Source organism: Coregonus clupeaformis, chromosome 21 (assembly GCF_020615455.1).
Source record: "Coregonus clupeaformis isolate EN_2021a chromosome 21, ASM2061545v1, whole genome shotgun sequence".
NCBI classification, from domain to species: domain Eukaryota; kingdom Metazoa; phylum Chordata; class Actinopteri; order Salmoniformes; family Salmonidae; genus Coregonus; species Coregonus clupeaformis.
Genome location: NC_059212.1, coordinates 12,389,526 through 12,414,683, shown reverse-complemented (window position 1 = coordinate 12,414,683; position 25,158 = coordinate 12,389,526). Strand labels below are relative to the sequence as shown.

General features: G+C 44.1%; 1 protein-coding gene across 1 annotated transcript in view; it reads right to left on the bottom strand.

Moving 5' to 3' along the window:
* Positions 1-25,158, bottom strand: part of LOC121534930 (amyloid beta A4 precursor protein-binding family B member 1-interacting protein) — a 48,786-nt gene that overhangs the window by 15,444 nt on the left and 8,184 nt on the right. Inside the window, exons 3-10 of the mRNA XM_041841555.2 lie at positions 24,771-24,858; positions 19,949-20,193; positions 19,017-19,094; positions 18,602-18,761; positions 15,242-15,363; positions 14,805-14,879; positions 14,496-14,639; positions 13,656-13,766 (exon numbers count right to left, since the gene is read on the bottom strand). Of these exons, the coding sequence (XP_041697489.2) occupies positions 13,656-13,766; positions 14,496-14,639; positions 14,805-14,879; positions 15,242-15,363; positions 18,602-18,761; positions 19,017-19,094; positions 19,949-20,193; positions 24,771-24,858 (1,023 nt within the window). The remainder of the gene's footprint in view (positions 1-13,655; positions 13,767-14,495; positions 14,640-14,804; positions 14,880-15,241; positions 15,364-18,601; positions 18,762-19,016; positions 19,095-19,948; positions 20,194-24,770; positions 24,859-25,158) is intronic.

Below are 25,158 nucleotides of genomic sequence, written 5' to 3'. Positions count from 1 at the left end.
CATGATCCAGGCTCTCGGCACCGCTATGGACCGAGTGGTGAATACCATGGAGCGATGGGAGAGAGGAGGTATCCCTATACCTCCTCCAATTACACCACCACCAACACCACTGTTCACCTCTTCACCATCTGGGTCCAGTGGGATTCGGCTCTCGCTCCCGAGGGCATATGACGGTACAGCTGCCGGGTGTCAGGGTTTTCTGCTCCAGGTAGAGCTCTACCTGGCAGCCATCCACCCGGCTCCCTCGGGATACGAGAGCGTGTCCGCCCTCATCTCCTGTCTGTCCGGTAAAGCGCTCGAGTGGGCCAACGCTTTAGGGCGGTATTTGATCATCCACCAGAGGGGAGAGCGGCGGGTGAGCGTCTATTCCACCTCAGACAGGGGAAGAGGAGCGCGCAGGAGTTTGCACAGAACTTTCAGATTCTGGCTGCCAGCGCAGGATAGAATGAGAGGGCCATCATCGACCACTACCGTTGCAGCTTAAGGGAGGACGTTCGTCGGGAACTGGCCTGCAGGGACACCAACCTAAACCTGGACCAACTGGTGGATATGTCAATCCGACAATTAACCGGATAACCTGTTGGCCACCCACGGACGTCCGGATCAGGGGCCGTCCATTCCATCCCCCAGCACCTCCGACCCTACCCCTATGGAGCTCGGAGGTGCTGCTCTTAGGGAGACCGGTAGAGGGGCCGTCCCCTGCACCAACTGTGGCCGCAGAGGACACACTGCTGGTCGGTGCTGGGGAAGGTCTTTAAGGAGTCGAGACAGTAGGCAGAGCACTGGTGGACCGTTCCAGGTGAGTAGGCACCCAACTCACCCAGATCTCCCTGTTGCGCATATGTGTCTAGATGTTGTATTTCCAGAGTTTTCTTCCCATTCCCAGCATAAGGCGCTAGTAGATTCAGGCGCAGCTGGGAACTTTATTGATCGTCAGTTTACCCGTAGGTTAGGGATTCCTATTGTGCCAGTTGATGTGCCCTTCCCTATACATGCCCTAGATAGTCGTCCTTTAGGGTCAGGTTTGATTAGGGAGGTCACAGCTCCACTCTGGATGAAGACGCAGGAGGGGCATGAGGAAACAATTAGTCTTTATCTAATTGATTCTCCTGCGTTTCCAGTGGTGTTGGGGCTTCCCTGGTTAACCTCTCATGACCCCACTATTTCATGGCAACAGAGGGCTCTCAAGGGATGGTCTAGTCAGTGCTCGGGGAGGTGTGTAGGTGTTTCTGTAGGGGCAACTACGGTGGAAAGTCCAAACCAGGTTTCCACCATGCACATTCTGCCTGAATATGCCGATTTGGCTCTCGCCTTCTGTAAAAAGAAGGTGACTCAATTACCACCCCATCGGCAGGGGGATTGTGCGATAAACCTCCAGGTAGGCGCTGCACTTCCCCGGAGTCACGTGTATCCTCTGTCACAGGAAGAGACGGCGGCTATGGAAACACATGTCACCGAATCTCTGAGGCAAGGATACATTCGGCCTTCCACTTCCCCTGTGTCATCGAGTTTATTTTTTGTGAAGAAGAAGGATGGTGGCTTACGCCCGTGCATTGACTACCGTGGTCTTAATCAGATCACTGTAAAATACAGCTATCCACTACCTCTGATTGCTAGTATGATGGAGTCATTGCACAGGGCGCGCTTCTTCACGAAATTGGATCTCAGGAGCGCGTACAACCTGGTGCGTATCCGGGAGGGAGATGAGTGGAAGACAGCATTCAGTACCACCTCTGGTCACTATGAGTACGTCGTCATGCCATACGGTTTGATGAATGCTCCATCAGTCTTCCAATCCTTTGTTGATGACATTTTCAGGGACCTGCACGGACAGGGTGTAGTGGTGTATATACAGTGGGGAAAAAAAGTATTTAGTCAGCCACCAACTGTGCAAGTTCTCCCACTTAAAAAGATGAGAGAGGCCTGTAATTTTCATCATAGGTACACGTCAACTATGACAGACAAATTGAGAAAAGAAAAATCCAGAAAATCACATTGTAGGATTTTTAATGAATTTATTTGCAAATTATGGTGGAAAATAAGTATTTGGTCACCTACAAACAAGCAAGATTTCTGGCTCTCACAGACCGGTAACTTCTTATTTTAGAGGCTCCTCTGTCCTCCACTCGTTACCTGTATTAATGGCACCCGTTTGAACTTGTTATCAGTATAAAAGACACCTGTCCACAACCTCAAACAGTTACACTCCAAACTCCACTATGGCCAAGACCAAAGAGCTGTCAAAGGACACCAGAAACAAAATTGTAGACCTGCACCAGGTTGGGAAGACTGAATCTGCAATAGGTAAGCAGCTTGGTTTGAAGAAATCAACTGTGGGAGCAATTATTAGGAAATGGAAGACATACAAGACCACTGATAATCTCCGTCGATCTGGGGCTCCACGCAAGATCTCACCCCGTGGGGTCAAAATGATCACAAGAACGGTGAGCAAAAATCCCAGAACCACACGGGGGGACCTAGTGAATGACCTGCAGAGAGCTGGGACCAAAGTAACAAAGCCTACCATCAGTAACACACTACGCCGCCAGGGACTCAAATCCTGCAGTGGCAGACGTGTCCCCCTGCTTAAGCTAGTACATGTCCAGGCCCGTCTGAAGTTTGCTAGAGTGCATTTGGATGATCCAGAAGAGGATTGGGAGAATGTCATATGGTCAGATGAAACCAAAATATAACTTTTTGGTAAAAACTCAAGTTGTCGTGTTTGGAGGACAAAGTTGCATCCAAAGAACACCATACCTACTGTGAAGCATGGGGGTGGAAACATCATGCTTTGGGGCTGTTTTTCTGCAAAGGGACCAGGATGACTGATCCGTGTAAAGGAAAGAATGAATGGGGCCATGTATCGTGAGATTTTGAGTGAAAACCTCCTTCCATCAGCAAGGGCATTGAAGATGAAATGTGGCTGGGTCTTTCAGCATGACAATGATCCCAAACACACCGCCCGGAAAACGAACGAGTGGCTTTGTAAGAAGCATTTCAAGGTCCTGGAGTGGCCTAGCCAGTCTCCAGATCTCAACCCCATAGAAAATCTTTGGAGGGAGTTGAAAGTCCGTGTTGCCCAGCGACAGCCCCAAAACATCACTGCTCTAGAGGAGATCTGCATGGAGGAATGGGCCAAAATACCAGCAACAGTGTGTGAAAAACTTGTGAAGACTTACAGAAAACGTTTGACCTGTGTCATTGCCAACAAAGGGTATATAACAAAGTATTGAGAAACTTTTGTTATTGACCAAATACTTATTTTCCACCATAATTTGCAAATAAATGCATTAAAAATCCTACAATGTGATTTTCTGGAAAAAAAAATCTCATTTTGTCTGTCATAGTTGATGTGTACCTATGATGACAATTACAGGCCTCTCTCATCTTTTTAAGTGGGAGAACTTGCACAATTGGTGGCTGACTAAATACTTTTTTTCCCCACTGTAGATGACATTCTCATATACTCCACTACACGGGCCAAGCATGTGTCCCTGGTGCGTCAGGTGCTTGGTCGACTGTTGGAGCATGACCTGTATGTGAAGGCGGAGAAATATCTGTTCTTCCAAGAGTCCATCTCCTTCCTAGGACACCACCTGTCTGCGTCAGGTGTGGAGATGGAGATGACCGCATTTCGGCCGTGCGTAATTGGCCGACTCCAACCATGGTGAAGGAAGTGCAGCGATTCTTGGGTTTTGCCAACTACTACCGGAGGTTTATCCGGGGCTTTGGTCAGGTAGCGGCTCCCATTACCTCCTTGCTGAAGGGAGGACCGGTGCGTCTACAGTGGTCAGCTGAGGCAGACAGGGATTTTGGTCATCTGAAGGACCTGTTTACTTCGGCTCCAGTGCTGGCTAATCCGGATCCCTCCTTGGCCTTCCAGGTTGAGGTGGATGTGTCCGAGGCTGGGATAGGAGCTGTACTGTCTCAGCGCTCGGGTACGCCACCAAAACTCCTCCCCTGTGCTTACTTTTCTAAGACGCTCAGTCCGGTGGAGCGCAACTATGATGTGGGGGACCGGGAGCTGTTAGCTGTGGTTAAAGCTCTGAAAGTGTGGAGGCATTGGTTGAACCTTCACCAGGCAAGGTGGGCCATGTTCTTCACTCGTTTTGTGTTTACGCTTACTTACAGACCAGGTTCCCAGAACGCTAAGGCAGACGCCCTGTCCCGACTGTATGACACAGAGGAGAGGTCCATTGAGCCCACTCCCATACTTCCGGCGTCGTGTCTGGTGGCACCGGTGGTGTGGGAGGTTGATGCAGACATTGAGCGGGCGTTACGTACTGAGCCCACTCCCCCCTAGTGTCCAGAGGGTCATATATACGTGCCGCTCTAGGTTCGCGATCGATTGATCTATTGGGCTCACACGTCACCCTCCTCTGGTCATCCTGGCATCGGTTGGGCAGTGGGAAGTACTGGTGGCCCACTTTAGCTAAGGACGTGAGGGTTTATGTTTCCTCCTGCTCGGTGTGCGCCCAGTGTAAGGCACCTAGACACCTGCCCAGGGGGAAGTTACAACCCCTACCCGTTCCACAACGGCCGTGGTCCCACCCATCGGTGGATTTTGTTACGGACCTTCCCCCCTCACAAGGGAACACCACGATCCTGGTTGATGTGGATCGATTTTCTAAGTCCTGCCGTCTCATTCCTATGCCAGGTCTCCCTACAGCCCTACAAACTGCTGAGGCCCTATTTACACACGTCTTCCGGCACTACGGGGTACCTGAGGATATTGTGTCGGATCGGGGTTCCCAGTTCACCTCAAGGGTCTGGAGGGCGTTCATGGAACGTCTGGGGGTCTCGATCAGCCTGACCTCAGGTTTTCACCCCGATAGTAATGGGCAGGTGGAAAGAGTCAACCAGGATGTGGGTAGGTTTCTGCGGTCATATTGCCAGGACCGGCAGGGGGAGTGGTCGGGTTATATCCCCTGGGCAGAGATGGCCCAAACCTTATTCCGCCACTCCTCTACTAACCTTACTCCTTTCCAGTGTGTGTTAGGTTATGATAGAATAATTATTAATGACTAATTATTACACCCTGAAACTGTGTGAAATGTGTTAGAATGTGTGAGTGTAGGACCAGTAAAGACTATGACATTGAGCTACTATTTAGCAATGTGAGTAAGAGTTAGACCAGACAACAAAGGACAAGGAGAACTGTCTACAGGCAACTGAGAAACCAAGATAACTGAGGAATTTAGGGAGGAGAGAAACTGTTAGGCTTGAAAGAGTGTGTGTGTGTGTATGTGTGTGTGAACTGATGGTCAGGAGAGCAGTTTTAAAGTGGAAAACTACAGCCCGCCTAAAGAGGGGAGGGATTTTTGTATGACGTGTGAGTATAAAAGATGGACTCTGAAATTGTGATGGCAGAATTGTGAAGGCCGGAATCCAATACCTGCCTCTGTCATTCCAGGTTAACTCTGAAAACCGTCGACGGGCGAATGATACATTCGTAAATAGAAAGTCCTGCCCTTTGACTTTAAGGGTTAAGACAGGCCAGAGTACACCTGATTAATGACAGAGACGGTGACGGAATCCAAACCTACATTGAATCTCGGCTGCAAGGATAAGGTCAGTAGTCTTTATTCATTACTTGGTGAAATTGATTTGAGAACTTGCAAAAATATTGACTGAGGGTAACGTCATAATTTAAAGTAGCAAATTGATCAATGCGTAGCCATTTTAAGGTAGCCAATTTAAGGTTGTAGCCGGTAGCCGATTTAAGGTTGTAGCCAATTTAAGGTTGGTGGGTCCGTAACGACTCACGGTAATAGGCCAATTACCAAAAGAAACTACCCTGCATTCAGAGAACCTGTAGTAGATTATAGAACAGTAATGTTCAGCAAATAATCCGGGATAAAGAAATACAGGGAGGGGTGTGAAGTGAAGAGAGGGTTAATATAATTGAGTACATTTGGACGGTTAAGATCACTAGGAGAGGGAGAACCCATTTCTGTTGTATGAAACTGACGGAATTGTCAACATTACATTTGAGGGGATAAATTCCTCTGTAACGGTGTGAGATAATTCTGAGGGACTAGTCAAGACTACATATACAGGAAGGGGTGATTCCAATTGTTGTGTGAAACTGTTTTGAATAACTTGTTATATAGAAGAGGTGGCTAAGGGATATTTAACAGTACCAGCCATGGGAGGCAAATCCTCACAAGAGGTCCCAGAATTTACTGGGGACGAGAAATACATGGAAATTGGAGACAAACGAAATGTGTATTATGGACCTAATTGAAAAAAATAAAAAAATAAAAAGGCTTTACTGGGCGTCTTGAGAGAGCTTTCCCTGAATGAGGGATACCTGTTGCTAGTCAATTGTACTAATCTTCGATTACTTTAATGGGATAGAAGTAAGTTGAGGTATTATCAAATGTTGTCAGCAGGTTTAAAACACTTCTCTGGTCCCAGTCAGCTGTCAAAAGAGGACGTTTCGATAGATAGAGATCTACTTATAGAGAGCTACAGTAGGGCCCCAATTAAGGAAGTTCACAGATGGGTGAAGCAAGGCGCAGTAAATAAGGAAGGAATATGGGTCAAAGACAGCTTACCAATTCACCCGAAATTACTGTTTAGAAATGCTGCAATATTGACACACGGGCAGAGCCATGGGCAGAGCCATGTGACAACGGGAGGGATGGATGGTAGAGCAGATTAGACAACACTTTGTTGCATATGGGATTACTAATTATAAAAAATAAAAATAAAAAACTTTTGTTCAAGACGTGTTATCTGTGCTCAAAATAATCACCAGGGCAGACAAAGGGCACCTCAGGGTGAGTATCCTCCGGCTAAGTACCCCTTCCAGCAATTGGAAATGGATTTTATAGAGTTATCACAGAGTGAAGGGAAGAAATTTAGAGTAACCCCAGATAAAGATGGGTTATCCCCCTTTGAGAAAGTGTTTGGAAGACCTTACAGAATGCCACATTTGGCAGGACCAGAACAGGCAGACATAGAACTAGAGAATACACTAGCAGAATACATGAGAAAATTGTTCGTTAACCATACCCTTATTTCTAAGAATTTGTGTCCTACATGAGAATTAAAGGAGAAGGTGATTCATAGTATATAACCTGGAGACTGGATGTGGATCCAATCGTTGAGGAAAAATGATTGAAAGCAGCTACGCTGGGAGGGACCATACCAAGTCCTATTGGTAACTGCCTTCGCTATAAGAATAGCTGAGAGAGCCACTTGGATCCACGTTACCCACTGCAAAAAGGTAGGCCCACATACCAACACCGTTGAACACACACAGATTTAAAGAGAAGAACTGACCCACTAGGGTTCGGGGGTAAACTCGGTTAACGAAGAAACCCTACCCCGACCTTTCATCACTGTGGGGTGTTTATAGAGGTGTGGGTATGGGGAAGTACCAGGCAGGTGGGTCAGGGACAGGATTGGGATGGCGGTTTTGGGGATTTTGGGGGACTCTGAGCTGCATCATCATGTTAACCATATTATGGATTAATCCAGGTCAACCTAAACAGGGAAATGATGCACTGATTCGATCTCGTAGAAATACTGAAACCAAGAAAGACTATTGGGGGAATGATTATTTTAATAGTTAAAGTCAGTTTAGGACAAGATGGGGATTCAAGATACCATTCGACTTCTCCCATGAAGAGATAGGAGGTTTTGGGGGCTTTGGTAAGAAGGGGGTGTGTACAAGAAAGTTAGGTCCTAGAAGGTATGGGAAATACATTTGCACTGGGGAATGCTCATGTCCTTGGGCAAGGGTGTTTAAACATACCTGGGGAACATACTATGAGAATGGAATGGACGCAGCACACCGATGGGGAATTAAACAAACCCATGATAAATGTAAAACGGAACTGGTGATAACGGTAAAGTCAATTATGCAAGATGACATAGCAAGGAACTATTGGGCCTGTGTTGATGATTTCGGGGCAGATATATGTTTGAGGTTCATTTTTCAGGAGAGAAATGAATCTTCCACCTCCAAGACACATCAGCAGGTAGATCCAATGTTATCACCAGAGGTATCAACAAATAGTCTAATACCCCTTGGAAGGCCCTCAGAAGGAATCCTAAATAGCACTAAACCACCAAGGGTAGAATATTTATTCTTGCAGGAAATGAACCAAGGAGAAGTAGAAGGAATTTCAAATGAGAACTTCTGGGTAAGGTGGATGAACTACACAGCTAGGGTGTTGGGTCAAACTAATTGTTATGCCTGTTCAACAGGTAGGCCAACCCTTCTAACTGCACCTATGCCTCAGACCATGTTCTCTTGTGTGATAGATTTGGGATCAAACCAAACCTTACCTAATTGTTCTGATATTAAAATAACCACTCTTAAAAAGGATAATACTAAGGCACCCCAATTCACCATGAACCCCAGAGATTATCAATGTTATAGACACCAAAGTAATGCGAATCACAGATCAAATTGGAGAAGGGTTTACAACAAAGTTTTTCTGGTGGGTTACAATTGATAAAAATGTTGACTGGATTAATTACATCTACAAAGGTTCGTTAATTAGACAAGGGATGCAGTGAAGAGAATCTCAGGCCAACTATCCGCCACCTCACTCATGACCTGCAGAATAGTTTGGTTCTCGAAATGCTTTTAGCAGAGAAGGGCGGATTTACAAGATGGTGGGAGGTCATTGTTGTATGTTTATTCCCAACAATACAGCCCCAGATGGTACAGTAACTAGAGCACTGGCAGGTCTCACTACATTAAGTAAAGAATGGGCTGAGAACTGGGGGGTGAATACATCAATGACTGGTTGGTTTGATCAAATGTTTGGTAAATGGAAAACTATTGTTGTAACTATTTTAGGCGCGGCCATCGCGTCTATGGGTATGCTTGTTCTTTGTGGATGTTGTCTTATTCCCTGTGTCCGAGGGTTGGTGAGCAAGGCGTTGGAGCATGCAGTTTCCCAACAGATGGTGAGATACAGCCCAATCCCGGACTCCAACCTAAGGAATGAAGAATATGACCCACCAGGCTTGGTGGAGGACGACGACGACGATTCAGATAGTTTGAGACTGGATGTTTTCCTAGAACTTTAAATGTCTAGTTTAAAAGTTATTGTAATGATTTTTTGAGTATTAAAGTCTTGTTTTAAGTATGATGTACTAGTTAACCGATGTTGCAGGATGTGATGAAGCAAATGTTCTTCACTATAGGCTTAGACTGTTGTTTCCAGATAGTGGGTAAACAGGTTAGGTACCATTGCTAAAGAGTAACGTTACACTTTTAATCATGGGGTAACCCTGATGAACCTGTATTGAATGAGACAATTTTTTATATGCAAATCAACTTATATGCTTCAATGTGTGTGATTCATTTCTATAACAACATATATGTTGTGAGTATGTGTGTAATATTTAGTCAAAGGGTGGATTGATAGAATAATTATTAATGACTAATTATTACACCCCGAAACTGTGTGAAATGTGTTAGAATGTGTGAGTGTAGGACCAGTAAAGACTATGACATTGAGCTACTATTTAGCAATGTGAGTAAGAGTTAGACCAGACAACAAAGAACAAGGAGAACTGTCTACAGGCAACTGAGAAACCAAGATAACTGAGGAATTTAGGGAGGAGAGAAACTGTTAGGCTTGGAAGAGTGTGTGTGTGTGTGTGTGTGTGTGTGTGTGTGTGTGTGTGTGTGTGTGTGTGTGTGAGAACTGATGGTCAGGAGAGCAGTTTTAAAGTGGAAAACTACAGCCTGCCTAAAGAGGGGAGGGATTTTTGTATGACGTGTGAGTATAAAAGATGGACTCTGAAATTGTGATGGCAGAATTCTCAATGAATAAATCTCTGAATAAATCTCTGACTATGCAGACCGGGACTCAGCCTTTTGGGAGACGCACAGAGACACTGAAATAGTTTGTTAAATAATTCTCATAACAGGTTATCAGCCGGTCCTGGCACCTTGGCATCAGAGCCAGATCGAGGATCCTGCGGTGGATGAGTGGTTTCGGCGCTCGGAAGAGACCTGGAACGCTGCTCATGTACACCTGCAGCGGGCCATCAGGCGACAAAAGGCGCCGATCGTCACCGCAGTGAGGACCGGGTCTGGCTCTCGACCCGAAACCTGCGCCTTCGCCTGCCCTGCCGGAAGCTGGGTCGGCGGTTTGTGGGGCCATTTCAAGTCCTGAGGAGATTGAACGAGGTTTGTTATAGGTTAAAGCTTCCTCTTAATTATCGTATTAACCCCTCTTTCCATGTTTCTCTCCTCAGGCCGGTAGTAGCTGGTCCACTCCAGGAGTCTGAGGTACGGGAGGTTCCTCTGCCCCCACTGGACATCGAGGGGGCACCGGCGTACTCAGGCCGGTCCATCTTGGATTCAAGGCGTCGGGTGGGGGGCCTGCAGTATCTCGTGGAGTGGGAGGGGTACATTCCGGAGGAACAGTGCTGGGTCCCTAGGAGGGATTTCCACCGTAGTCATCCGACTCGCCCTGCTCCGTGTCCTCCTGGCCGTCCCAGAGGCCAGGTTCGGCGCAACGGCTGGAGCCGCGCGTCAAGTGGGGGGGTACTGTCATGAATTCAGCCGAGGCTGCGCCTCCTCCTTGCTCGGGCAGGCTTAGGCGTTCGTCGTCACCGGAGTACTAGCTAATACCGATCCATGTGTCTATGTTCGACTTGTTTTGTCTTTATTGGTCACACCTGTTTCCCATCATGTAGTTATGTCTTCCCTATTTAACCCTCTGTCTCACACTGTGTGTTGTGCGTGTTTGTTCATGTTTTGGTTGTCGTTAGTGTGCGGGTTTGTTCCTCCCTGCGTGGAGGTTTTGGACACAGAGCTAATCGAAAAAACGTACTTTACTCGTAGGTAAATAAATGAACAAAATTTTATCCAAAGCGACTTACAGTCATGTATACATTCTTTTGTGTATGGGTGGTCCCGGGGATCGAACCCACTACCTTGGCGTTACAAGCGCCGTGCTCTACCAGCTGAGCTACAGAGGACCATAGTGCACTGCGCTTTATTACGGGCAACAATTTTATAATAATAATAATAATAATAACAATTTTAGTACTCATCACTGCATTCTCTACCAGAAAGTTGGTTGGCCCTCTTTGATATCGCGTAGGTTCCCCCTCAGGAGACTGAAAAGATTTGGCATGGGTCCTCAGATCCTCAAAAAGTTATACAGCTGCACCATAGAGAGCATCCTGACTGGTTGTATCACTGCCTGGTATGGTAAGTTCTCGGCCTCCGACCGCAAGGCACTACAGAGGGTAGTGCGTACAGCCCAGTACATCACTGGGGCCAAGCTTCCTGCCATGCAGGACCTCTATACAAGGTGGTGTCAGAGGAAGGCCCTAAAAATTGTCAAAGACTCCAGCCACCCTAGTCATAGACTGTTCTCTCTGCTACCGCACGGCACACGGTACTGGAGTGCCAAGTCTAGGTCCAAAAGGCTTCTTAACAGCTTCTACCCCCAAGCCATTAGACTCCTGAACAGCTAATCAAATGGCTACCCAGACTATTTGCATTGTCCCCCCCCCCCAACCCCCACCCCCTCTTTACGCTGCTGCTACTCTCTGTTTATTATCTATGCATAGTCACTTTAACTCTACCTACATGTACATATTACCTCAATTACCTCAACTAACCGGTGCCCCCGCACATTGACTCTGTACCGGTACCCCCTGTATATAGCCTCGCTACTGTTATTTTTACTGTTATTTTACTGCTTTTTTTTAACTTATCTATTGTTTACTTAAGACTTATTTTTCTTAAAACTGCATTGTTGGTTAGGGCTTGTAAGTAAACATTTCACTGTAAGGTCTACACCTGGCGCATGTGACAAATACAATTTGATTTGATACATTGCTATGTTTTCATTTATAAAGCCCTTTTACTAAAAGTCCCACTGTACCTAACATCTTTACTAAACTTTAGACATACGAGTTACCACACCCGATCTCAGGGATGGTTAGCGCTGGAAATTCCTTTGGTCTCTACTGAGTTAGGTAAATCAGCTTTTCTTGCACCTTATTTGTGGAACAATCTTCAAAATGTTCTTACATTTTATGTTTTGGTGCCTCTAGGGCAGGGCTGCCCAACCCTCTTCCTGGAGATCTACCTACCTGTGGGTTTTCAGTCCAACCCTGATTTAACACACCTGATTCTACTTATTAGCTGCTCAACAAGACCTTAACTAGCTGAATCAGATACGCTAAATTAGGGTTGGACTGAAAACCTACATGACAGTAGATCTCCAGGAAGAGGGTTGGGCAGCCCTGCTCTAGGTCAATTCAGAAGGCTGATTGAGGACCTTATTACAGACTATCTTGTCAATATAATAGATCATATTTGATATAAGTTATTTCTCGTGAACTTCATGAACCTACATTCACTTCCTTGCTGGTGTGACCTTACCATGAGAACCACCACTATCATAAACTTGTGAGGTGAAATCGTAGAGAGAACATGGGGGCAGATCTGGGTTCACAAACTATGTCAAATTATTTCAGATACTTTAGCTGGGCTTGATTAAGCTTGCCTGGCGCAATGGAACCAATAGAATAGTAGCAAAAGGGGAAACCCCGCCCATCTGGCACTCTAAGCAGGCTAAAGCAAACGCTCAAAGTATTAGAAAGATTTCAAATAGCATTTGAACCCAGGTCTGGTGAGAACATAGGGGATGAGCAGTAAATTGTAGTTGGTGTAGTAAAGACCATCAGACACAGCTCAACCAAGCTGCAAGGTTCTAAGTACCCGACCCCAAACATTATTTTAAGGGAAACCACAACCCAGCATGTGTCAGAGCTACTTTGCACTTCAACCAACTGACACCTCACTCCCCCTGCTTTCGTTCTCTGTCTGAGAAAATCCTATTCTGGGCAGGGAAAGTTTTCCTTATTAAAATGCCTCCTTGACGACTGACATCAGGTCATTTAAGTTGACCCCCTGTCTGTCTCTCTGTCTGTCTGTCTCTCTGTCTGTCTTGTATTCTTTGTCTCTCTTGTTCCACACAACAGCTAGTTTTGTGTGATCCTTCAGAGATCACTGTGGGAAACATGTGTGTCTGCCTGTGTGTGGTGGCGCCTTGGCAATGTGTTAAAGTAGTTGCAGTGCACAACTTCCTGTCGAACACATCTAGCCTATATTTAAACATGCAAATATTCTGAATGATGTTTTCAGCTTATTTTCTTCCATGCTGGCTCTCAAAACTTTGCATTTTTAAATGTTTCAAAGGTACAGTATTGAGGTGGAAATATATTTTTCCCATAACATCTGACTATCAGTCTTCAAATAGTTTTTAACAAAACGATTTGAGCTTCAGTACACTAAATGGCACAAACATGGACACCCCAAAAACACGGACTTTCCACCCAGTTAGTCTAAACCCTGAAGCTCTCTGTCTGGGTTCTATAAGAGCTTTACAGAGCAGTTAACCCCAAAAATTGCTCCAGGACCATTGCACTGTGACTGATTTCAGCCTGATAAAGATGTGTGTGTGTGTGTTACATTTTACATTTTAGTCATTTTAGCAGAGGCTCTAACCCAGAGCGACTTACAATTAGTGAGTGCATACATTTTACCCCGTCTGTTACCTCAGGGATTTGATGGGAGAAGAGCAGAAGACAAATGTCCACTGTGACAAACTGATAACATCCTGTTATTCTTTCCTCCAAGATGGATGGCCTACCTTGAGGATGAAGCAGAAATCAGTTGGTGCTTTGTATTTCTGTTTGTAATCAGTGGTGGTGTAGATGTTGACTTTGTCAAACTGAATGAAGCACGCCAGGTCCCTGGATGTCTGCCAAGGGAGAAAAACATGAGAAAACCTGAATAAGTAGACTTAAGTAGACTTTAGGTCATATTGTTGCTGTCTGATGAAAACATCTTATCTCTAAAACAGAGACTTTTCAGGAGTTGTAAAAATTACCATATTTTCCCATTAACAAACATAGAATTATGAAATTCAGAAGCTATTTTGAATAAATGTTCTTGGTCCTAGAGTCATGAAATGTTCAGAGTACATTGAGGGTTGTCACTGCTTTCAAGAAAAATAAAGAAAATAAAAAAGTTGGTAACAAATGGAGTTACTAGATTCTCATCAGACAGCGACGATATGGATCATATTATTGGAGATCCAGTGAGTAAGGATTTCCTAGTGTAGTGTTTTAGTCTGAAAGGTCCCAACATGAATGAATGTGTGCACTGTGGACTTCCTGAACCAATTGTTTTTAACCGTTTTACCTCCAGTTTTGCAGACACAAAATATACGTCTATATATTAGTTCATAAACTGCCTATACAGTATACTGTATGTACAAGACTATGTATTGACAAGATGTTTACTCAACTTGACGAAGGCCAAGCAGCCGAAACGCATCAGAGTTTGTCATCTTTGTTTCCATTGAACATAACATACAAATAATTTTTAATGTAATTTTAAAAATCAATTAATTATATGAAGAATGCCTTGATCCTCCTTTCTTTTTGCTGTGAGATCGATTTGATGGTCATTATGTCACCTCCTGTACCTTTGTTTTTCCTTTAGGCACATAGTATATTCCAGAAGCCCTGAGCAGGAAGTAGCGACGTTTCCACGATTTCTTCCCGTCCTCTCTCAGATACAGCAGCCCCTCCAGGTCTGGGACGATGAGAGAAGGACCATCGACATTTTCCTGGATTCAGAAATAGAAAATAAGGTGTGTGGAAGTATTTGAGGGTTTGGATAAGCCTGATTTTCTCAAGAGGAAGGAGAACTCCTTCAATAAAATATTGGTACAGTAAATATGTGTACTGTATAGGCTACAGAGAAGACTACAGGTGTGTTTGTGATGACTCACCTTTAGCAGAAGTTCCTTATGGCTTTCTTTTATCTCATTCATAAATTTTTTGTCTTTCTTCCATAGGTAGAATATCTTGAAGTTGATGTGAAATGACAATGTCAGCATAGGGATATCAATAATGGAACTAAAACAAAGAGCTTGGTTGCCAGTTTGTCTCTACTTAAAATCTTTTGTTTGGTTAAAACGTTGGCAGAAGTAGAGACAGCTAATTGGCTTAAATTAGAAAGCACAGTTAACTGCACTATTTTGTGTGAACTCTGGGTCATGTTCATATGGGCACGCAACGGAAAATGTTTTAAAGATTTCTGCAACAGAAAACAAAAATGATTTTTTGGGGGGTGGGTTGGAGAAGTCCAGGTAATTTCTCCCTGTTTCAGTCTATTTTTTTCAGTTTGGTGCTTAATGTTTGGTGCCCAGGTGTCTACTGTACTCACCTGGGGGTCTTTGAAGAAGAGATATTTGTTGGGTCTCAGAAGGAAAATTATTTTGTTTTTACTGTCTCGTGTCCATGCAGAAAGAGGCTCCACTAGATATTCATGGTCTTCAAACCCCCTTTCTGCAATTAGAACAAAGAGGCGCTTCATTGCTTTATGAAAATGATATACATCAATCATACAATATCATATCTTAAATCTACAATATACTACATGACAAAAAGTATGTGGAGACCTGCTCATCGAACATCCCATTCCAAAATCATGGGCTTTTAATATGGAGTTGGTCCCCCCTTTGCTGCTATAACAGCCTCCACTCTTCTGGGAAGGCTTTCCGTGTTGGAACATTGCTGCGGGGACTTGCTTCCATTCAGCCACACAAGCATTAGTGAGGTCGGGCACTGATGTTGGGCGATTAGGCCTGGCTCGCAGTCAGCGTTCCAATTCATCCCAAAAAATGTTCGATGGGTTGAGGTCAGGGCTCTGTGCAGACCAGTCAAGTTCTTCCACACCGATCTCGATAAACCATTTCTGTATGGACCTCGTTTTGTGCACGGGGGCATTGACATGCTGAAACAGGAAAGGGCTTTCCCCAAACTGTTGCCACAAAGTTGGAAGGACAAATCAAATCAACCTTTTTACATCAGCAGATGTCACAAAGTGCTTATTCAGAAACACAGCCTAAAACCCCAAACAGCAAGCAATGCAGATGTAGAAGCACGGTGGTTAGGAAAAACTCACTAGAAAGGCAGGAATCTAGGAAGAAACCTAGGGAGGAACCAGTCTCTGAGGGGTGGCCGGTCCTCTTCGTCTAGAATGTCATTGTATGCTGTTGCGTTAAGATTTCCCTCCACTGGAACTAAGGGGCCTAGCCTGGAACATGAAAAACAGCCCCAGACCATTATTCCTCCTCCACCAAACATTACAGTTGGCACTATGCATTGGGGCAGGTAGCATTCTCCTGGCATCCGCCAAACCCAGATTTGTCAGTCGGACTGCCAGATGGTGAAGCATGATTCATCCCTCCAGAGAACGTGTTTCCACTGCTCCAGAGTCCAGTGGAGGCGAGCTTTACACCACTCCAGCCGACGCTTGGAATTGCGCATGGTGATCTTAGGCTTGTGTGCGGCTGCTCGGCCATGGAAACCCATTTCATGAAGCTCCTGACGAACAGTTCTTGTGCTGACGTTGCTTCCAGAGGCAGTTTGGAACTCGTTAGTGAGTGTTTTAACCGAGGACAGACGATTTCTACTCGCTACGCACTTCAGCACTCGGCGGTCCCGTTCTGTGAGCTTGTGTGGCCTACCACTTTGCGGCTGAGATGTTGTTGCTCCTAGAGGTTTCCACTTCACAATAACAGCAGCTCTAGCAGAGCAGATACAGTGGGGAAAAAAAGTATTTAGTTAGCCACCAATTGTGCAAGTTCTCCCACTTAAAAAGATGAGAGAGGCCTGTAATTTTCATCATAGGTACACGTCAACTATGACAGACAAAATGAGAAATAAAATTCCAGAAAATCACATAGTAGGATTTTTAATGACTTTATTTGCAAATTATGGTGGAAAATAAGTATTTGGTCAATAACAAAAGTTTCTCAATACTTTGTTATATACCCTTTGTTGGCAATGACACAGGTCAAACGTTTTCTGTAAGTCTTCACAAGGTTTTCACACACTGTTGCTGGTATTTTGGCCCATTCCTCCATGCAGATCTCCTCTAGAGCAGTGATGTTTTGGGGCTGTCGCTGGGCAACACGGACTTTCAACTCCCTCCAAAGATTTTCTATGGGGTTGAGATCTGGAGACTGGCTAGGCCACTCCAGGACCTTGAAATGCTTCTTACGAAGCCACTCCTTCGTTGCCCGGGCGGTGTGTTTGGGATCATTGTCATGCTGAAAGACCCAGCCACGTTTCATCTTCAATGCCCTTGCTGATGGAAGGAGGTTTTCACTCAAAATCTCACGATACATGGCCCCATTCATTCTTTCCTTTACACGGATCAGTCGTCCTGGTCCCTTTGCAGAAAAACAGCCCCAAAGCATGATGTTTCCACCCCCCATGCTTCACAGTAGGTATGGTGCAACTCAGCATTCTTTGTCCTCCAAACACGACAAGTTGAGTTTTTACCAAAAAGTTATATTTTGGTTTCATCTGACCATATGACATTCTCCCAATCCTCTTCTGGATCATCCAAATGCACTCTAGCAAACTTCAGACGGGCCTGGACATGTACTGGCTTAAGCAGGGGGACACGTCTTGCACTGCAGGATTTGAGTCCCTGGCGGCGTAGTGTGTTACTGATGGTAGGCTTTGTTACTTTGGTCCCAGCTCTCTGCAGGTCATTCACTAGGTCCCCCGTGTGGTTCTGGGATTTTTGCTCACCGTTCTTGTGATCATTTTGACCCCATGGGGTGAGAACTTGCGTGGAGCCCCAGATCGAGGGAGATTATCAGTGGTCTTGTATGTCTTCCATTTCCTAATAATTGCTCCCACAGTTGATTTCTTCAAACCAAGCTGCTTACCTATTGCAGATTCAGTCTTCCCAGCCTGGTGCAGGTCTACAATTTTGTTTCTGGTGTCCTTTGACAGCTCTTTGGTCTTGGCCATAGTGGAGTTTGGAGTGTGACTGTTTGAGGTTGTGGACAGGTGTCTTTTATACTGATAACAAGTTCAAACAGGTGCCATTAATACAGGTAATGAGTGGAGGACAGAGGAGCCTCTTAAAGAAGAAGTTACAGGTCTGTGAGAGCCAGAAATCTTGCTTGTTTGTAGGTGACCAAATACTTATTTTCCACCATCATTTGCAAATAAATTCATAAAAAATCCTACAATGTGATTTTCTGGATTTTTTTCCCTCAATTTGTCTGTCATAGTTGACGTGTACCTATGATGAAAATTACAGGCCTCTCTCATCTTTTTAAGTGGGAGAACTTGCACAATTGGTGGCTGACTAAATAATTTTTTCCCCCACTGTATTTGACAAATTGACTTGTTGGAAAGGCGGTATCCTATGACGGTGCCATGTTGAAAGTCACTGAGTTCTTCAGTAAGGCCATTCTACTGCCAATGTTTGTCTATGGAGATTGCATGGCGGTGTACTCAATTTATTCACCTGTCAGCAATGGGTGTGGCTGAAATAGCCGAATCCACTCTTTTGAAGGGGTGTCCACATACTTTTGTATATATAGTGTACTTTGACCGCACGTGATTGAGCTTGCTTGGTGCAATGAAACTAATGGAAGAGTCTAAAAAGCGCAAACCTGACCCAACTGGCACTTCAGCCAGGCTCAATCAAATGCTCAAAGTGTTTGACAGAAAACAAATACCACCTGAACTCAGGTCTGGTGTGTGTGAGCCTCACCAGTCTGCAGCTCGTGGTTGGTCTCACACAGGCTCCAGTCCACGCTGCAGTCGCAGTGGGTCTTCTCAAACAGATTATCCAGCACGTCCCTGACAGTCTGTCTCTCGTCCACCATCAGTGTCTTGGAGCTGCCATCGCTCATCATCACCTTCACCACCAACTAGCAGGAGGTACATACAAATAGCCATAGAAATATCATTACTTATTGGGTACACTCAATATGACTGCTGGCCCACCCATCACAGAACGTTGACTTGATTGGGGATTGCCATTCTAGTAATTAACAATTATTACTAGAAAGAATTGCATATAGCATTTTTATCCAACTCAAAGTGCTTTGAAGGATACAGGGGTAGCTCATATCCTCACAATGTGAAGCTGTTATAGCTGGTTTAGTGAAATCAACCCAATATACCTTCTTAAATTTGGCTTCTTTTAGCTTCTCCAGAGCCAGCTTGATTTTGTCAGTTTTGGCTTGTGCTTCGGCCTCTCCCTGGAAAAATGTTGGTATACTGTTTGATTAAAAGAGCAGGAATGTAAAAAAGTGCTAAACCCACATGAAAAAATACTACAGTTTACTATAGAAAACTACAGTACTTACTGTAGAATTCTATAGTAAACTGTAGTATAATATAGAATACTATACTACACACTGTAGTAGTCCCCCAATCATGTGTTGTACTTACTATATAATGCTGTGGTATACTGTAAAATACTATAGTAAATACTACAGTATTAACCAAAAAAACACTGTAGTAAATACTACAGAAATGTCAGCAAAAACACACTATTTTGTTTAACTATAGTAAATACTACAGTATCTTATTTGCATATACTCCGGTAATTCGCAATTTCTGCCACCCATAACTGAGAAACCTACATGCTGCGTATAGACCATATATTGTGTTCCGTACAGGTTATAGAAAAGAGCAGAAGCTCTGAACTATCCGTTCAGACCTCAGTCAGTAGGTTTCCTGAAGGAGAAAGCCTCCACTTCTATGTCAAAGATAATAAAACAAATAAACTACAGTAATGTCTGCAATAACACTACAGTAAATACTTCAGTATTCTAAGTCCCTAAAAACACATACTACAAATACTACAGTATAATACAATCTGTAAAAACCCTACATTCAAAACTTTAGTATATACTACAGTTTTACAGTATTTTTTATACTATAGTTAACTGAAAATACTACAGTATAATACAGTATACTACACTATACTACAGTAAATACTACAGTATTCACTGTAGTGTTTTTGTGCATTTTAAACATAAATAGTTGAGACCTGAAGACTTGCATTAGCTCCCCTGGCTAATGCCTAGGGTAACACAGTCACAGTTACCGGTAGAAGTGGTTTGGGGGGTTCAGGAGGTAGAGCGGATGAGGAGTACGCCAGTGATGACATTTGGGACAAGGAGATAGGTGCTCTGACATTTTGTTGTGGGGTGGAGTAGCCGGACTTGTGCTGCTGTGTGTGGACATGTCCCGTCTTAGTTGCGTTCAGTCTCTCCTCTGTCTCTGCCAAATCTGACCCCAGATCAGCCATCAGAGCATCCAGGTCCTGATCCTCTAGCTCATTTAGAGATTCTGCCAGAGAGGAAGATGGGAGATGAGGGGGAGGGGTTTATCTTATCAACTAGGGATGCGGGTAAGATGTGATAACACAACCACTTCCCTTCTTATGAATACTTTTACCTTTCTAACTCATGTACTAGTCAAATGTGCTTAAAAAGGTTGCTGTTGGCAAGCAGGACTTAAAATATTTACAATATTTGTCATATGCATCAACTCTTAATTGTAAACCAGGCAGTTCGGGTCCTTGATACTGATTGGCTGAAACAGCATTTCAGCCGTGTGTATGTAAAGAATAAACGCAGACATTCTGTACATTACACTCTTAGAAAAAAGGGTTCCAAAAGGGTTCTTTGTCTGTCCCCTCTGTGGAAAGGGTTCTACATGGAACCAGAAAGGGTTCTTCAAAGTGTTCTCCTATGGGGACAGCTGAAGAACCCTTTTAGGTTCTAGATAGTACCTTGGAAATAATGTACGACGCAGCGGGATGAGGCGGAGCTGAGTCCTTTTGCGGAGTTCATTTTTCCAAGGTAATGTACAGAACAAAGGCGTTTATCCCGCTAATACCACAGTTGCCAAAGAAAACAATAATAAAGCACACATTTACTGATATAAATGAAATAAAAAAAAATGCATAAGGTAATTCATACTTTGTCATCTTTTGGTTGTTAAAGACGCGACCCAGTCGTTCGTTCAAATAGCTATATATCTAGAGACGTGACCCAGTTGTTTGTTTGATTAGTTCTATATCTAGGGATGCGACAAAGTCGTTAGTTCGATCACTATGCAGGCTGGTAATGTTCTCTCGTCATGTAGCCTAGCTCATCCCTTGATTGCACATGTGCACTTCTAACTAGATAACGCGACCCAGTTCGTTCTATATGTTCCGTTGCAATGCTCGCTGGCAACGTTCTTATCCCTTGCTTGTTAGCTAGCCAAATAGCTACGGTTAACACAGTCACAATCTCTCAGCCAGAATAACAGCAAAGTAGCTGCATTTGCGCTTGTTTAAGCTGTGTTTTATTGACATTCATTTGGATACATCCATAAGGAGCTGATGATGTCCGATTTTGCCTGGCATAGCTTGAAAAGTTTGCCTTCTCATCAGGACACTCGACACTGTTCATTACAAGGAGATCGCATTGCATATCAAACACTAGGCTAGAAGCTAGCTAAATAGTTTGTTGCTAGCGAGCCTGCAAACATGACAACTGAATTGCTGTTTTCAACTCTAAATGATCGGCTATGAAAAGCCAACTGAGAGACCTGAGCCCTAGGACCATACGTCGGGACTACCGGCCGTGGTGACTCCTTGCTGTCCCCAGTCCGCCTGGCCTTGCTGCTATTCCAGTTTAAACTGTTCTGCCTGCGGTTATGGAACCCCTACCTGTCCCAGACCTGCTGTTTTAAACTCTAATGATCGGCTATGAAAAGCCAACTGAGATTTATTCCTGATTATTATTTGACCATGCTTGTCACTTATGAACATTTTTGAACATCTTGGCATGGTTCTGTTATAATCTCCACCCGGCACAGCCAGAAGAGGACTGGCCACCCCTCATAGCCTGGTTCCTCTCTAGGTTTCTTCCTAGGTTTGCCCATCTAGGGAGTTTTTCCTAGCCACCGTGCTTCTACACCTGCATTACTAGCTGTTTGGGGTTTTAGGCTGGGTTTCTGTACAGCACTTCGAGATATTAGCTGATGTAAGAAGGGCTATATAAAATAAAATTGATTGATTGATTGATTGATTGAATTAAAAACAAATCAATGCTAGCTAGACTAGCTAGCTAGCTAAGTTTTTCCTTATTGCAACTGCATTTACAATGTATCCAATTTGTATGTGGTTGTTGGTTTAGGTTTCTGTAACTTTGTACAGTAAAGTACAGTCTGCATGTGTAGGCGCATATTGCGTTATGATTGCAAGGTGTCCCGATATGTTTTCCAACTGTCCCATTATCTGGTTTTAATGGCCATTCTAGAATCAGAAATGACTATTCAACAATGCTGTGGTATAACAGACATTATAAACTGGGTGGTTTGAGCCCTGAATGCTGATTGGCTGATAGCCGTGGTATATCAGACCATATACCACAGGTATGACAAAGCATTTATTTTTACTGCTCTAATTACGTTGGTAACCACTTTATAATAGCATTAAAGCACCTTGGGCTCCCGAGTGGCGCAGCGGTCTAAGGCACTGCATTTCAGTGCTTGAGGCGTCACTACAGACCCCCTGGTTCGATTCCAGGCTGTATCACCACCGGCCTTGATTGGGAGTCCCATAGGGCGGCGCACAATTGGCCCAGCGTCGTCCGGGTTTGGCCGGTGTAGGCCGCCATTGTAAATAAGAATTTGTTCTTAACTGACTTGCCTAGTTAAATAAAGGTAAAATAAAAAAATAAGGGCTGAATGCTGATTGGCTTGCGTCGTGCCTAATAACAGCCCTTAGCCGTGATATATTGGTCATGTACCACACCCCCTCGTGCCTTATTGCTTAATATATTGGTCATGTACCACACCCCCTTGGGCCTTATTCCTTAATTATAAACTGGGTGGTTCAAGCCCTGAATTCTGATTGGCTGACAGCCACAGGTATGACAAAACAGTTATTTTTACTGCTCTAATTACGTTGGTAAACAGTTTGTAATAGCAATAAGGCACCTCAGGGGTTTGTGATATATGGCCAATATACCACGGCTAAGGGCTGTGTCCAGGCACTCTGCGTTGCGTCGTGCATAAGAACAGCCCTTAGCCGTGGTATATTGGCCATATACCACACCCCCTCTGGCCTTATTGCTTAAATATACCACAGGTATGACGCAAAAATACTTGTTTACTGTTCTATTTATGTTGGTAACCAGTTTACAATAGCAGTAAGGGACCTCTGGGTTTGTGGTACAGTGGGGAAAAAAAGTATTTAGTCAGCCACCAATTGTGCAAGTTCTCCCACTTAAAAAGATGAGAGAGGCCTGTAATTTTCATCATAGGTACACGTCAACTATGACAGACAAAATGAGAAAAGAAAATCCAGAAAATCACATTGTAGGATTTTTTATGAATTTATTTGCAAATTATGGTGGAAAATAAGTATTTGGTCAATAACAACAGTTTCTCAATACTTTGTTATATACCCTTTGTTGGCAATGACACAGGTCAAACGTTTTCTGTAAGTCTTCACAAGGTTTTCACACACTGTTGCTGGTATTTTGGCCCATTCCTCCATGCAGATCTCCTCTAGAGCAGTGATGTTTTGGGGCTGTCGCTGGCAAACACAGACTTTCAATTCCTTCCAAAGATTTTCTATGGGGTTGAGATCTGGGGACTGGCTAGGCCACTCCAGGACCTTGAAATGCTTCTTACGAAGCCACTCCTTCGTTGCCCGGGCGGTGTGTTTGGGATCATTGTCATGCTGAAAGACCCAGCCACGTTTCATCTTCAATGCCCTTGCTGATGGAAGGAGGTTTTCACTCAGAATCTCACGATACATGGCCCCATTCATTCTTTCCTTTATACGGATCAGTCGTCCTGGTCCCTTTGCAGAAAAACAGCCCCAAAGCATGATGTTTCCACGCCCATGCTTCACAGTAGGTATGGTGTTCTTTGGATGCAACTCAGCATTCTTTGTCCTCCAAACACGACGAGTTGAGTTTTTACCAAAAAGTTATATTTTGGTTTCATCTGACCATATGACATTCTCGAAATCCTCTTCTGGATCATCCAAATGCACTCTAGCAAACTTCAGACGGGCCTGGACATGTACTGGCTTAAGCAGGGGGACACGTCTAGCACTGCAGGATTTGAGTCCCTGGCGGCGTAGTGTGTTACTGATGGTAGGCTTTGTTACTTTGGTCCCAGCTCTCTGCAGGTCATTCACTAGGTCCCCCTGTGTGGTTCTGGGATTTTTGCTCACCATTCTTGTGATAATTTTGACCCCACGGGGTGAGATCTTGCGTGGAGCCCCAGATCGAGGGAGATTATCAGTGGTCTTGTATGTCTTCCATTTCCTAATAATTGCTCCCACAGTTGATTTCTTCAAACCAAGCTGCTTACCTATTGCAGATTCAGTCTTCCCAGCCTGGTGCAGGTCTACAATTTTGTTTCTGGTGTTCTTTGACAGCTCTTTGGTCTTGGCCATAGTGGAGTTTGGAGTGTGACTGTTTGAGGTTGTGGACAGGTGTCTTTTATACTGATAACAAGTTCAAACAGGTGCCATTAATACAGGTAACGAGTGGAGGACAGAGGAGCCTCTTAAAGAAGAAGTTACAGGTCTGTAAGAGCCAGAAATCTTGCTTGTTTGTAGGTGACCAAATACTTATTTTCCACCATAATTTGCAAATAAATTCATTAAAAATCCTACAATGTGATTTTCTGATTTTTTTTTCTCAATTTGTCTGTCATAGTTGACTTGTACCTATGATGAAAATTACAGGCCTCTCTCATCTTTTTAAGTGGGAGAACTTGCACAATTGGTGGCTGACTAAATACTTTTTTTCCCCACTGTATATGGCCAATATACCACACCCACTTGGGCCTTTTGCTTCAAGATAACATTTCCACTGTTTGCTGATGTAGTGTTGCTTTATGTTTCTCACCGTTCAAATCTGTGAACCCAATAGAGAAGTTGTTTTCTCTCTGTGAGCTGGATGACATTTCTGAGGGCTCCATTTCATACCCAAGACTCTGTTAAAAAAATGGTTTCAGATGAAGAGTTTGCATACAGAGATTTTAGTACAGGACCAGATAGAAACTGTATGTTTTACATAACACTAAAGCAGATAGAGAACACTCCAACAATGTGTGCAACATTTTTACATTAATTCTAAGAAAACCCTCCAGAAAAGTATTCTTCAAGGACCTTCTCGAAAGCCACATTTCTAAGCTGTGCAGAACACAATCAGAATTAAAACATAATACTTTGAATGCAAAAAAAAAAGCTGGTGCAGTTATTCAATCTGTTATGTAATGTTTTCATAAACGTCC